At 40.7% G+C, this 15735-nt stretch overlaps 1 protein-coding gene across 3 annotated transcripts in view; it reads right to left on the reverse strand.

The window, feature by feature from the left end:
• Window positions 1–15735, reverse strand: part of cdk19 (cyclin dependent kinase 19) — a 48259-nt gene that overhangs the window by 23722 nt on the left and 8802 nt on the right. For all 3 annotated transcript variants that reach the window (XM_084001039.1, XM_084001040.1, XM_084001041.1), the window contains exons 3-4: window positions 3710–3820; window positions 836–976 (exon numbers count right to left, since the gene is read on the reverse strand). In XM_084001039.1, coding sequence (XP_083857165.1) covers window positions 836–976; window positions 3710–3820 — 252 coding nt within the window. The remainder of the gene's footprint in view (window positions 1–835; window positions 977–3709; window positions 3821–15735) is intronic.

A 15735-nucleotide genomic window follows, 5' to 3' on the forward strand; every position in this document is an offset into this window, starting at 1 on the left:
TAACATTAGTGTAATAACTCATCTATCAGACGATGTAGCCCAAACTTTGTGCAAAATTCTATTTTTGAGTAAATCCGGGATGAAAGTGTGGTATTTTTTTCCCGCATTGGATAATGCAGGCGCATGGATTATACGTCAGTCTGCTCACAATTCATCAGCCACTGATATTGGATCGGTCATCCGTCAATCAAACGTCTGAGACACGCACACACACACACACACACACCGAGCTCGGTCTCGCCCCAAGCTTTGAATATCCCACCCGCTCGATAACGACCAATCAAATTTGTTTTCCTTACTCAGGTAAACTAGAGCGGCAACTCGTGAAAACTCGGCGCAACAAACAGGAAAAACTGCCATTTCTGTACACCTTTAAAAATATTTTTTTATCAGTAATTAAAAAAAAAAAATCAATTACTAGACATTTCAGGCGACCCCATTTGAATTCCAGGCGACCACACGTGGGGTCCCGATCCCAAGGTTGAAAAATACTGAGTTAGAGTAAATTAGAGTATAAGACATAGGTGACCAGTCATAAATGCTACTTTTTCTCTTACCATAACACACACACGCAATCATGCACGCACGCACACAGACAGACAGACAGACAGACACCCAGCTGTTAGAGATACCATCACTTGGATGACTGAGAATCTTCACCAATCACCTCCAAGTCTCTATTTATCTCCTTGGCACCATGACAACTACAAGCTACTTCTGCCTCAGTGATCAGTGATGTCAACGTGTGTCACTTTTTGGAAGCAGCTCTGAGACGAGGTGGATGCCAGTGTCTGTAAAGGGAAACTGGAGCAGTGAGGCTAATATAGCTGCTTACCAGATCCCGGTGGAGCACCCAGTTGGCATGGAGGTAATGGATCCCATCCAGAATCTGATACAGGAGAGACTTCACCATCCCTCGGGGCAGCTGCATGGGCTTCTTGTTGGCCTTGGAGGCGCGGTGGAACTTGATGATGTGCTGTGAGGTAGAGGAAAGAGTGGAGCACAACTTGTCAGCTCACACATTTACAAAAAACTGCTCCAGACTAACTTTTTTTTTTACTAGGAGCACAGAACTTTAAATTTTAGGAGCACAAACTGAAAATGTAGGGGTGCACACTGTAAATTGACTTGCAAAGCAAATATTCAACACCACCTGCCACCTGTAATAACAGATACCAGATTGTTTGAGTGTAAAAAAACAAAAAGCAGATTTACTGGTTGCACATGCGCAAGTAGATTAAAAATATACTTGCAGTGTCTCAAATTTATTTACACTATAATGTTGTAATTTGGGCGTATTGTGACTATACTGTATGTAACTGGCACAAAAAAGGTTTCCTGTGTTTCTAGTTCAGGAGAAACACAGAGAGTGAGGCATATGGTGCTGTGTGGTAAGTTGGAGGGGGGGGCAGTGAGATGGCTGAGGGAAGAGGCAGAAGCAGCAGGTCCCAGTGTGGTGAGTGTCATATTTACCACTGAGGAATATTACACAAATACACGTGTTATGTTAACGTTCACATGGTAATGGTAATCCGCTGAGACCTTCCTCTGGAATATGTGGGAAAACCCGGCTCCATCATGTGTTCATGTGGCCCCAGTGAGTTTTATAAATATTATGGCCTTTTGCTCTCTAGCCTAGTTTATTCTGTCCTAATGGAGGGACTCTCTCCTCCAGCATATGGCCCGTTGATCAGAGAGAGATCACACACACACGTGCAGACAGTACTATAACAAATTGACTCACTGCAATACTATCATCACCATTATTATTTATTTACTTATTTTATTTACTTTTTTTTATGTTTTGTTCTGTTTTGTTGTCTATGTGTCTGGTTTTGTCCATGTTGTCCTAAATATTGTCTGGCTATGTTGCTCCCCTCATTCTTACTCTCCTATGTATGTATGTATACTTTGAAACCCATAATAGCAATATATAAGCAAGCAATAAAAATTATGGATCAAAAACCAATGAGATGGCACCACTGCAGCATCCTGAGAAAACACAACCTTCTTGCATTTGAAAACTTTATAATTTACTGTAATATCAGACTCGTTTTTAAATGTCTTCATAATTGTGTATCATCCCTGTTTTCTGCATTGATGAGAAGACGCTGTAGCTCAAGCCGAGTAAACACACGAGCCTCCCACAATGGCGACTGCATTGTTCCCAAGTGTACAACATCATTTGGACAGTCTGCCTTTTCAATAAAAGGGGTTAACCTATGGAACACTTTACCCACTCACCTGAAACTGGAGACTGACACAAACTCGTTTAATAGAGGACTAAAAGCATGGTTAAAAGCAAAACAACAATGCTCACATGTATAAATATGGACTTTTTTATTGTTACCATTTTTACTGTTACGATCATGATTCTGTTTACTCAATCTCCTCTCGTTGATCTTGTGCTCTGTATTTTTTAATATGTTACTGTCATGATGTAGTGTCTTGCACTTGGTTTTATCTCATACTGTTGATAATATGTTCTGTATTTTTAGATTAGCCGCCTATGGACTGGTGTTGAAAATTAGCACTTGTGCTAAACACACTCAAGCAAAGCATCTGGTCTGTCCACTGGAACAGTCTTAATGTATTTGTGATGTCCATATCAAATAAATAAACATAACATAACATGTCATGTCATATGTGTTGTCTGTCAATCACTGAACTTGCACTATAAAAAAGAGAGAGAGAAAAAAGAGAGGGATGATATCATGTCCACATACAAACATTTAGATTCAGATTCAGACTATTAGAGGCTCCACCAGAAAATTAAGTGCTGAGTGGTAACAATTTATATTCATTGTATTTATTTATTTGTATTTAAAAGGGATGGTGCATATTTATGAACTTAAGTATAAATTATTATATATTTTGCATCCGTTGTCCTTTGGCAGGTAACAGTTATTAAAACAATACAATACAATCTGTAACAGTATGAAGTGCAAGGGATAAAGTACATGATGTAAAGTGCCCTGTTTATGTGCAAAATGTGTAATCGCAAATATGTATCAGTCCATTTGACACCATTGACAACCACACACTGTTTTCTGTTATTCAGCCACTGGATGGCTAGTTCTGAAAAGTAAGTGAGAAGGTTTAGCCAGGAGGATACGGTGGTCAACGGTGTCAAATCCCTTTTTAAAAAAATCTGCTGTCGTCTCGTTACCAGCTAGCGCCAACAGAGCCGCTCACTATCTGATCACTATCCTGGCAGCCGAGTTGTTTGGTGCCGCTTCGCCGCACATTGTCCTTCATTTGTTGTCTTTGTAATCTTTGTGTCTATTGTCAAACAAGACAGGGTGGTGAGCAGCAGAGATTGTTGACATTGTTGTCATGGTGTTGTTTAGGGTTGTGACTGACCTCCTTTCCACACAACATGATTGGTTGATGAGTTTATTTTGGCGCGTGAAAGCTCAGAAAAACTGATCTTAAAAAAATGTATGTCACATTTTCAAAATCACGAAAAACACGTTCCCGGTGTGTAGGGGCCTTTCAAATCATCCTAACACTTCTATACGGTGCTGCTGACAAAATGTATTGAAAACATACAGCCTGTCAGCAATTACCTGTAAAATACCTTTTCTGCCAATAACACCTAAGGCCAAACGGGGTTCTGTGACACACCCATTTACATTTTTCAAGACATGAGTTCACATTATGGGAGACATTCATTTACACAATGATGCATCAGTGGAGTGAGACTCACCCAAAGATCATGTTCAGCATAGTCGAAGAGGAGCCAAACCTTTCTGTCGCTGTGGGACAAGAACACTTTCTGCAGGGCGATCACGTTCGGGTGTTTCAGTTCTCGTAGGAGCTGCAAGACACAACAAGGCCGTGTGAATTTTAATGTAATACCACTTTTGCATCGGCGAGGTCAGGAATCACTGCATTGACCATTGCCAACAAGAGACGTCACTTTGAGGCTGTAGAACAAAATTAACTGACTAAACAGAAACATTTTTGTTGTCGAACAGATGAATGAAGAACGACGGGCCAATGTGTCAATTCCTTCAGCATGGAGGTAAAGATGGGGATTTAGTTATGGTTAATGACATTCACAGGATAATATAAAGACACATTTTAGCCTGAGGTTTCTTAATCAAACACACTTTTATTCATGTTGTAAAATATATTTAAAAAAAAATCAAAATCATTGTCAAACAAAAGATCTGACCCTCTATTCTCAAACACATTCCCTTGGAAATGATTCTCTGTTGTCCCGACAGTGTATAAGATTCATGTTACACATACAATTGTTATTGATATATAATCCACCAAATGGTAAATGGCTGATTTATTATTCCACTATTTCTGCAGGCTTGGTTAACATACAGTATGCCCTTTGTATTCAAACATGTAGGAGCAAAGAGCAGCAGCTGGAATTATGAGTAGGCTGGTAAAAGTTATTATTTCTCCTCCAGTTGACCACAGTGATAAGAGGGTCGAGTCAACAAGCCAAAGCAATTTGCAATTTCCCAGCATGCATTTGTCCCTTTCACCTGATATCTCCCTCAGCAGCCTTGAAAATGTACATTTTCTTGTAAAAAACAACAACAGCAAAGTACTAACATATAAATATTGAGAGATATGATGATATATGGTGCGACATTGAGACAGACTGATTTTCCATTTCACCCTATAATCCCCAGCAACATCCACATTAAGTAATGCAGAGCTGTAAGTCCGATTACTATATTTACGGACCATTACATAAGATCTATTACTAGAGCTCAACCCAGTGAAACATAATACAACGCTGCGATTACGTGGCCAAATTTTAAATGACTTAAATCTATTGTGGAAACTTGTTATGTTTTCCTTTCATTTATCAGTGAGCCCTGGTTTAACAGCAGCTCAAGGTCTCAGCAGAGGCAGATGCATAATGGACGACTCTACTCTGGCTAATGCTACACACTGACTGACTGCGCTACATCGTTCAAGCGGTCCCTCTCTTACTCTCATTGGTTTCACCCACTCACATTCGCGCTGAGCCATTCCCCCGACGATCCATAATAGGACAGGCCTCCACGTCTGCAGAGAATCCTACTCAGCGGATGAATTATTCATTTGCAAAGGCTGCTCTGACCCTCACTCTACTTCACAAACAGTTAGCACAAGGAGAAAAACAACTCGGATGCTTACATTGGCTTGCTCTTTGCTTCGTGACTCTACCACATTTTGCACATGCTGATGAAGTGGCTGAGTTCATCTTGATTGCAGTGTTTGTGTGTGACACTGATAAAGAACTGAATGACAAGACTGAAAGGAAAAACTGATGGGAACACTAACAACAACATGCACAGGGTGATTTCTATCAAGATGACAGGACATTACAGCTCTGACCAATCAATCAAACTGTATTTGTATAGGACTTCTCAGTTCAGGTTAGTGCAGCTCAAATCGCTTCTGACTGATAAGCTAAATGGAAGGGTCAAATCAAGTCGGGAAAATGGCCATGATGAGATACCATAAAATTGATTCAAAAAGCTATGATAAAACAAGAAAAAACAGAATACATATAAAAAATAACAATAAACAAGCATAAAACTGAATAAAATAGAAAGACAATATTAATTAATATTACAGTTTGATTAGACGGCCATAAAGAGCTTCTGCTCAGTGTTTCTTTCTGTTGTGTAGGAGTTGTAAAGTGCTCATGAGGGAGTGCTCAGTCTCTTATATCCTAAAGTACATGACATTCCTCGACAGACAATGTATCATCCTCCTTCATGTGGACAAACCTTTTGGTGACGGCCCAGTGGACTGAGGAGTGAAGACCACTGTCCAAAGTGTTGTTGTATTCTGATGGTTTAAACTAGATCACCAGAATCATCACAATAAATACACAACAGGTCAACTGTGATAACTGGATCAACTGTGCAGCAGGAATATTCTAATATATTGTAGTTTTGTTGTACCTAGTGGGCAGTGCAGACAAAGGTGGGATCAAAGAGTGCAGGAATCATGTGCTTTCTGTTTGATTTGGCCTTCAGACGTTGAAATTAGGTTTGTGTTTCATCACAACCTTAATCCACTGGCTGTAACAGGGCATTGTGGTAAATGAGCCCCGGGCTTAGGGCTTGTAAACCTCCAGCTCTGTGGCACCACTCTGAATCCTGAGGACCATACACTGGCTGAGACAGACCCACCGAGACCTCACATGATCGCTGTAGCACTAATACCACTTTCACGCACAACCGCGGTGTTTGACGCAGGACGCTGAGTTGGTTTTTAACCCGTTTACTGTACACAATTTACACTACATTGGGTTTGCCACTCTAGTCTCAGGTCAAAACACACACACCTGCTACTCTAACACTAAATGATACCAAGGCTGGTATTGTAAAGATGAAAAAGTGGTCTCCTTTTTTTTTATAGAGTTTTGCGAAATACTCTTTCACTCCCCATAACTTTTTTAGACATTTTTTAATAGGAAAAGTAGAGACAGAAGGTGAAATATCAGAAATATACATGTGGTTTACTACCACTATTGCTGGCATCTGCCACACTCCTCTCTGCCTGAATTCATGGTAGGGTCGTGGATGTGGATGCAAAGGTAGTAAGAGTTGAAAGGTAATAAAGGAAACTTGCATATTTCTGCTGTCAATCAAATATAAGTGCTGGCAAAAGGGAAATAAATTAGATTTTATATATGTTCAATGCATATTAATGTGCATCTTCAGAAAAACCTGGGAAAAATATCAATTTTCGGGGGCAGTCACTCACAAAGAAAACAATTGTGAGAAAGCAGGGGGCATCTTCACTGTTTGGTTTCACATGAAAGTATGGATATGGAAAGGATGTAATTTCTTCAGTCATATCACACACAACCTGCAGGCATAGCAACATCACAAAAATAAAACTTACTGGGAAAATAGCAAAACAGGCCATTAACCACACATCTGTAATCCAGTTTTAGGCGCAGCCAGGGATCTGCATGACTTGTGGGGAAAAGATTGATATACAGAAAATCTTGTGACTCACTTTTATGCACCATTAAGTAACAGGTTGTTCAGCTCATACTTCCAACAGGTTGTGGCAGGCAACTGATCATCAGTGAGGATTCAGAGGCTCAATAATACTTCAGGATTGAAATCTAATCAAAATGTTCCACTGCTCGGTGCTGTTAAAGTCTTATCTGACACATAACAAACCCTCATTAGGCCTGTCACTTTAGTTATCTGGATGAAACTGTACGAAATATGTATGACACTACTGCAATTAGACACAAAAGCTAAAATACGTTCAGGCCAGCACACTGCCACTAAGCCACCACTCACATAACAAGGGTTGTTATGACTGACTAGTTGTCACATACATCCATTACCTGAAGCACAAAGCTGCAACACTGACACCTTTACCAATTATCTACTGTTACACAACCAATAGTGTTAATAATCTGTAATCCATCCGTTCCGTTGTGCTCCAACCTTTTCCTTTCTCTAGTCTCTATGTCGTATATCTGAGAAGAACCTGATTGCAGCTACATTTTACTCAATGATGCGTGGAGAACCCTTTTTCTACTAGTGTTGATAATCCATGTTAATTAGCACTGAAGCAGAACATCAGCTCAGATGAAGCAGCTGTGGTGATTAGGCCAAACTGCCCAGAATCATTGGTTAGAAAATCAGCCAAACACCAACAGTTTTGATGGGATTTCACAGCAAGAAGCAGTCGAGGCTACGTCTCATATCTCGCTGAACATCAGACTGGCAGGAGAACGAGGTTTCATGTGCAAGAAAAGCCCACAAGAAAAACAGCGCTGCCCTGGATCCCTCTGCTCCTGAGGACTGATTAATGACTTTTCTCATCCGGCTGGCAAGCGGTGGGTCGATAAATCCACTACAGGCCGCTCTGAGCAGGGCTCTGCCTGCCGCTGGTCAGACACAAACACTGCAGCTCTGTCTGCAGGGGGATGTGCACGCCAAGCCTTCTTCCCTCCAGAACGAACAAAGTGACGGCCACTGGCTCGGTGAGACATTACCCCGGCAGCTGCAACCATTTGGTGTTATTTACAGACGTACGCTGCTGACTCGGCTGTGTCTCGGCACCGAGGACGAGCTGAGTGCAGGATGCAGCAGAACTAATACAACGACGTTGCATCAGATGAGATGCAGAGAGAGACACTGTGCATAGATGCATTCATCTTATACTGCAACAACAGCTGCAGCAAATGTGCTCATGCATATGCATCCAGATATTTAATGTACGGCACATATGCTTCTATCAAGAGTGACGTTGCCATATGTCACCTGTACGATGATAAATTATTAACACATATCCTCTCAATGTATGAATAAAATCTGTACGTACATTATTATGTTGTGATTTTTATGTACTTACACATGCTTCTACTGCTACTTCATACATAAAAATATGGAGTTTACTAGATGAAATTGAGTGATTTAGGCATAAAAAAAAGAGCTGATAGAATTATATTAGCTCTGATTCAGTCCCTAGCAACTATGTGTTTAAGCTCTTCGACCTCCACCCTCAACAAATACAACTCAAATATGTTCCTGTTTGCACAGTGATCAGGACGCTGGGGAAGAACGGCCAGCTAGGCCAGAAAACAGAAAAAAACAAAGGCCGATGGAGACTGATGCAGAAAAGATGAAGCACCATCCCGTAATTGTATGTTTCAATGTGTGAGGTGAAAGGACGTTCGGCTACTTCATTACTGTGTCATTTTAATCATTACTGAGAGAGTAGCTTATCTTCACATGGCGAACAAAAATGTATCTGAGCAAGGGCTCGTACTGTATCTGCCCACATGTGCCGTGTCTGTGGCAGAGCGGAAAGAGAATATTTATGAGGTCAGGACATTCGAGTAAACAAAAGCCATTGTGACCAACAGGGAGAACAAGTCTTGTTTCATGAGAATAATGAAATTCATGAACAATGTCTCAATTCACAAAGGTCAAACTTAATGGAGTGAACAGATGTGAAGCTGTTGCAGGTGTGTTAATGGACTTCCTAATAATACTGTTGAAACTACAGAAGGATTTCTGGGTCCCTTGATGATAAGTATAAAGACCCATAAAATGAGGCTGCTACTTTTCTCTTTTCTTTCACAGAACCAGTTATGATAAAATTATTCAAGAAAGATTCTTTCTGAAATCTGATTCTATTGTTTTGGGGCTATTGCTGCAGGTAATGGAGAGCCCATATGGCTACGGTAAGCTGTTGGTGTGGACATTTGTTTTGCTATTAAATGACATCATGAGCCTGAATTGTTTACTGTTAATATTTAGGCAAAGCTTAAGTTAACCACTAAACCAGCACCTGCTTCCTGGTGACAGTAGGTACATAAATAGACCATATTTCAACTTGTAGAGAGCAGTGTTATTGGGGTCATTCATTTTAGTTCACCATAACCGGCATGACAGAAGCCGGTGATACAAAGGCTAACCATGGTAAAATGTTGATATTTTGTTTCTTTGAGAAACACGCACTGGGCCGTAAAGTATACCCCCGCCCGTAAAGCCGGGTTTCCACCGAATCAACGGTCTTTTTTTTTTTTTTTTTACTGCAACATAGGTTCACGTCATGATAACTTCTGTATTTTGACTATTCAAACTTCCACAGTCCATAGTTCTCTTTGTTTGATATTTCAAGAGACTTTTGGTTAAGTAACCATGGACAGCTCCTAGACAGGATCGTTCTGCACGGGGGCCCCCCGCACGTTTACGTTACGGCCGGTCAAGTGCCACATGATGTTTTCCTGTGTTTTTATCATTGCTGTTCCTTTGTACTGTAACATGCACAGTACTTTCTATTTTTATTTGCGTATTGCTATTTATTGTATTATGGTTTTTATGTACTCTGTGAAGCACGCTGTGTATTCGTACTGGGAAGGGTGCTATATAAATAAAGTACTTACTTACTTACGGCGCAGAACACACAGACTCTGCTTAAAGGAACATGAGTGGTCAGACAGGTGTAAAGCAACGTCCTCAGGGTTAACCAAACCAAAGTGTTTGAAAAGGAAACAAGAGAACGTATAAGTAGCAAAAGTATCATTTCAACTGATGTACACATCCCTCACAGTTTAAGAGGAACCCTTAGCAAACCACATAAACCCTTCAAGGCAAAAACTGATGTGGATCAAGCCGATCTGCTGCGGGTTCATTCCACTTCCTGTTGGTTTTTCATAAACAAGAGTTGTTATGTTAACATGTTGTAGTGCAGCAAGCAACACTGCAACAAGAAACTAATTATTGAAAAGTAATTAGTTTTAACAAACTGTGACCTCTTCATTATCTGTTATTTCCTGCCACATCAGGAACCTTAAGGCGAGCATGTGACATATTGGGAAGTAGCCTGTACTGAGGCAGTCCTTAAATATGTTTTTGTTCAACTGATCAACTATGGGTTATGTGCCTAATGCTTGTTTCATTTCATGGTGGACAAGGAGCTAGCAAATTAGCAAGGACTAGACCACAGACACATGAGTGTTCCCTGTCAGTCAGATTTTCACACCCGACAGGTCAGACTGGACCCTCAGGCATTTCCCTAGTCTACACAGGACCGAGCTGCACACATCCTATCACTGACGGTGGTAGCTGAGCTCGCAGCACAGCTACTGATCTAATCTGCTGCATGTTTGCTGCTCACTATCTAATGTGTGATCTGACACACTAACCTCGGCACTGTCTTTTTTTTCTTTTCCTTTAACCCTAAGGGGTCTGAACCTGTTTTTTTGGCCATTTTTAAAATACCTTTTTATATGCCACATTTCCAGCACACTTGACCTATATTACCTGACTTTTTTTTTTTTTTTTTTTTTTTTACTTTAATCTACTTTCTTAACATATTGGGCCTAAAAATACACAAAAAACATTAAATCTGAATTAAGCTGATTCTACCACTATTTCCGTTTTGTAAAATGACCCAAAAAAAAGACGAATATATCAAAAGAAATGCAATGCCTGTCCATCCCATCAGATAAATATCTTTGTACTATGAAATTAAAACTATCATATCTCCAGTTTTATCCATCTATCAAGGTCAAACAAAAAAACTGAATGAGAGTTTTAAATCTGCACTTTTGAGGGAACTTGAGCAGCGCTCCAGATGACCTGTTTTTTTTTGTTACAGCACTTTGAAAACGTCACATGATCTGATCATAGAAGCTGGGGGGTTAACCGAAGAGTGACAGGAAGGTTTGGATAGACAGAGGGCTCGCATGACAGCAGAGCCAGTAGCCACAGCAGAAAAGACTCAGACTAAATGATAGGCACATGAACAGATGAAAGACTATATCAGACACTGAGCTGTGACTTAATACTGTCTGATATTTCTCCAGTCAGAAAATTAATGAAATGTTATTCTGATCCTTAAGTGTAGATACGTGCTCCAACAGTCAAAGTGGATACAGGCCAAACATAATGTTTTGGAGGGAGATTATCTTGAGTTGGAGCCTCAACTATTCTGTTTTTCTTGTCGATGTATGTAGCTGAATCTGTCAAACACGAGGTCTTAGCCAGGCAGGTTGAAGTCATCTCGCCAGGCTGTCATCAAGAGCTGACAGACTGGAAATTATTTGATTGTTTTGATTATAAAATGACTATAAAATATTTAGTCCACAACAACTTTGCCAAGAGTCAAGTTAATGTCTGTAAATTGCTAGACCGGCTGCTCATAAATCACAGCTCGATCTACAGTAATACATGACAGAGTAAAGCACTAGATCTTCACCATTAAAAGATTTTATCTAATGTCTGATGATGTCTGAATGAACACTGGTTGTTTTTTTGGATTTGTTTGGATTAGCTATTGATTACAAATGTTTTGTTAATCATTTGTCCAAGCTAATAGGGAAATACCAACATGAACATGGAAAAAACTGCAAGACCAAAAACACAATGCAGCCAAACCAACCTCTCTCCACCCTTCCCGCCTCAGCTTGGCCGCATGTGGCATGCCATTTGCTGAGCTGCACAGTTTGCGAAACGAAGTGAGGTGGTGGTTTGGAAGACACAAAGACTCCTTTGTTCTGCTGGGTATGCCGAGAAGTTTTTTTTGTTTTTTCTTCAGTGAGACCAGCTTCTGGTGAATGTAATGTTCAGGAGACAAGTAAAGTGAGGCCTGCTCTGCTCAGACCTACGTATAGTCCACGATTTCGATTCATGGAGTTGTGTGTTTGGCCCAGTTTTGGGGGCATTTACTGTCAAGTCCATGACCACATCCACATTTCCCTAGTACGCTTTTAGACCTCTGTTATCACCTACTGCTTTATCAATGTCACCGTTTGTCATGTGAGAAAGTTATGTGAAAAAAAAACATTTTTTATTTTTATTTTTTTAAATATACTATATAACCACTACCAATGTGTAATGTCTTGGATTATAGCTAAAAACTGTTTTGAGATCATCCACACCACACCCTTGAACTTTGACCATCAAAATCTAATTAGTCCCAGTGAATGTTTCTTTTAAATTTTAAGAATAAGAATGACTTTATTAATCACCAAAGGGAAATTCATTTGTCTGTCATCCCATCTACCATTTCCAGAAGAATTAAAAAGCCTGATGGCTGAAGCAAGGATCTTCTACAGCTCTACGCCCTGCAGCGAAGGGAGAGGAGCCGTCCACCACTGCCATTGTTTTGGTCCATTAAGGTGTTATGAAGTGGATGATCTGACTCCGAGTTGTTCAGAATGACCTCTAACATCTTCAGTGTGCATCTGACCACCACCTCCCTCAGTGTGTCCAACCTGGCTCCAATCACAAAGCCAGTTTTTAACTCATTTGTCCAGTCTCTTTGCGTCCTTGTGTCTAATATTGCCTCCCCAGCAGACTGCAGCATAGAACAGCACACTTGCCACCACAGACTGATACAACATCTGCAGCATCTTACTGCAGATGTGCAGATAATATCTGAGCTTGCTTCAGAAAAAGGGGCAGAAGAGGTTAAATCTGGAAACAGGATGGCTGCAGCTCTGGCTGTGGCCCAGCATGGAAGCATTAAAATGTATCAATATCCTAATAGTTTTAACTGCAGTAGTGTTTTGGTATCTCCAGACTAATGGTTCGATAAACAGGAATGGATCAAAGCCGTCCTCTGGATCAGCTCTGGTGTAGCGACTGACCTTAATAACCTGATTAAGTATTGGCTAAACTTCAACAATCCACATTAAACACAGTTCACTCCTCTACTCTGACACGCATGAACCCTGTCCTTACTCAGAACAATAGTGCTCCTAAAAAATTATGAGACAGGAAATAAATAAAGCTTATATATACAGAGAAGGCAATTTGCCAATAAAGTGCAATACAAAAATGCAGACAGCAGAATAAATAACAATGATAACGAATAAAAAAGATCATACAGTCAGCTCTGCTTTTAACAGCATGACCGCTATGAGGGAACAAATGACCTGGCCTACCGGTTGGTCTTTCTGGGAGGCAGCACGTAGCGTCGGCCTGACGGCATTAGTGCACATTCATTACTAAGAACATGGTCGTGGTTCAGCATACTTTCAGCTCTTTGGAGGACACGTTTCTCCCAAAGAGAGTTCAGGTCGCACATCTTTATTCCAATAATATTGGAACAGACTTTCACAATGTTATTCAAACAATGTGAATTCCCTTTTTCCTACAAATAAGTTCCCTACAGAGCTGGAACATGACATTACTGTTCAAGACTGATAAGTAAGGGTTGTTTGTAAAGATTCATCATTTATAGGTAACAAAAGCAAAACTCCCCCATGATGCTTCTGCCTGATTTTCCCAGGAGAGACTGTCATGGTGTGGTTTGATAATTCTGGATAAAAAACATCTTGTCTTATTTCTAGTTTCCGTGCAGGGCGGATTAAAAACTAACTAACGATGGAGGAACTTTACAAAGTAACAATTGTTCTATCAAACCCAAAAAGACGAAGTAAATCAACCATGCTGCTTCAACCACCGAGCATCGCGTGCTTATGCGAGTATTATGACACTGAGAATTTACAGCCCTGTTCCTAAGCTGAATGAATGACAATACAGCTACCTAATGCACACACACACACATACACACACATGTGAGATCTGTCAGGTAATGACTTAGTGTCAAATAACACAATACTGCAACAACAAGTTGAGTCTCCACGGCCGTGACTCACACCCTCCGTCCTGTTTGGCAGAGAAGCTGCTGCTCAGAACCAGACGGAGAAGTCGGTGAGCAGGCAACCTGACACCGGCCTGAACGCAGAGGTTGAGAGGGAAACAGACCTTTTCAACCGAACCGAAAACTTTACCCTGAACCAAGCAAATGGCTTTCACCTGATTCATTCATCCGGCAACCTTTGTCATTCAAGTTGAATTCACTAAAACAGAGCCTAAAATAACAGGAATCACCACCACCTCATGGTTTCCAGTCTCGCTGGAGCAAAGTACTTTAGAAGAGATATATTCAGCACAAAACTTGAATAAATATTCAAACAAAACTGGAGAATATAAAAGGAGAGGGAGAGAGGGACAGAAGAGATAGATAGAGAGAGAGAGCATAAACAGTTAAAGCAGAAGTGAGTGGTCCGGTCGTTTTCGCTAATGCTGCGTTCCAGGCAGGCTTTTGAAATCGTAAATTACAGCTTCAAGTCACAACTTACGACTTTGTAGCGTTCCAGGCAACCCACTCGTGTTTTTCCGACCTGTTTTACCGGTGAAAGTCACTATAACGGCCACTCGTAACTTCCGACCGGTGAACTCGTACCAGATCGAACTGGTACCACTTCACGGTCGGAAAAATACGAGTTTCCTTGAACGCACCATAACAGTCCTCGTCCCTACGTCACCACATTCACGGCGTTCCTTGGCTGCACACACAGCCCTGCATGCCGTTCTCTCTCCTCATTGGATAAAAACTGTAGGATACGATAAATGTTTTCTCCTCGGCTCAGAGCAGAGCAGAGTGACTGACAGACCCGTGTTTCAGTCCAAACACTCTATGTAAGTGATTGCTGTCGGAAGATATAACTATTTAAGACTTATATTAACACAAATATATCACTCACTTCTGCTTTAACAAATAATAAGGATAAAGTATGAGGAGCAGAGGATGGTAGAGTGTTATCATGAAGCTGAATCATATGCAATGGCAAAGAGATGGGTTTTTAGCCGGGTTTTGAATATATCAATGGAACGTGATGATCTAACCGCTTGTGGCAAACTATTCCATAATGTCGGACCAGCACCATCTGTCACCTCTTTAACTTTGTAAGTGGAATGAAATTGTCGGTGGATCTGAGGTGAAATAAGGAGTTAGCAATTCTGAAATGTAACCTGGTCCATCCAAACAGAATCTTAAAATCAATCCTATACTTTACAGGTAAGCAGTGAAGACAGGCCAGTACAGGGGAGATGTGATCTCTTCTCTTGGTTCCAGTGATGAGACATTATGCTGTCATCGTGAAGTCGTTTACTAACTAAAATGTCATCGTTTCATCCTTTTATCTTGTTCGATATTTTAGCGAGACTGTGTCATAATCACTGTGCTTATTGTTGGGTTATGTCACAGTGAGCTTTGAATTTGACTTCTAACCATCGAGAGCTAACCGGCTCATCATTGAGTTCAAGTGAGCAAGAACATGACACGTTCAAGTTCGCAAGTCAGAGATCAAACATTGTTAAACAGTGTGAGATCACAGGATCACACTGTGAGCGAAATAAGGAGAGAACGGTTTGACATGACAAAGAACATATTATTCCAGAGAAGCGGTCCACGAGTGGTGTTTGGTTCATACTC

This window comes from Trachurus trachurus, assembly GCF_905171665.1.
Source record: "Trachurus trachurus genome assembly, chromosome: 24".
Lineage (NCBI taxonomy): Eukaryota > Metazoa > Chordata > Actinopteri > Carangiformes > Carangidae > Trachurus > Trachurus trachurus.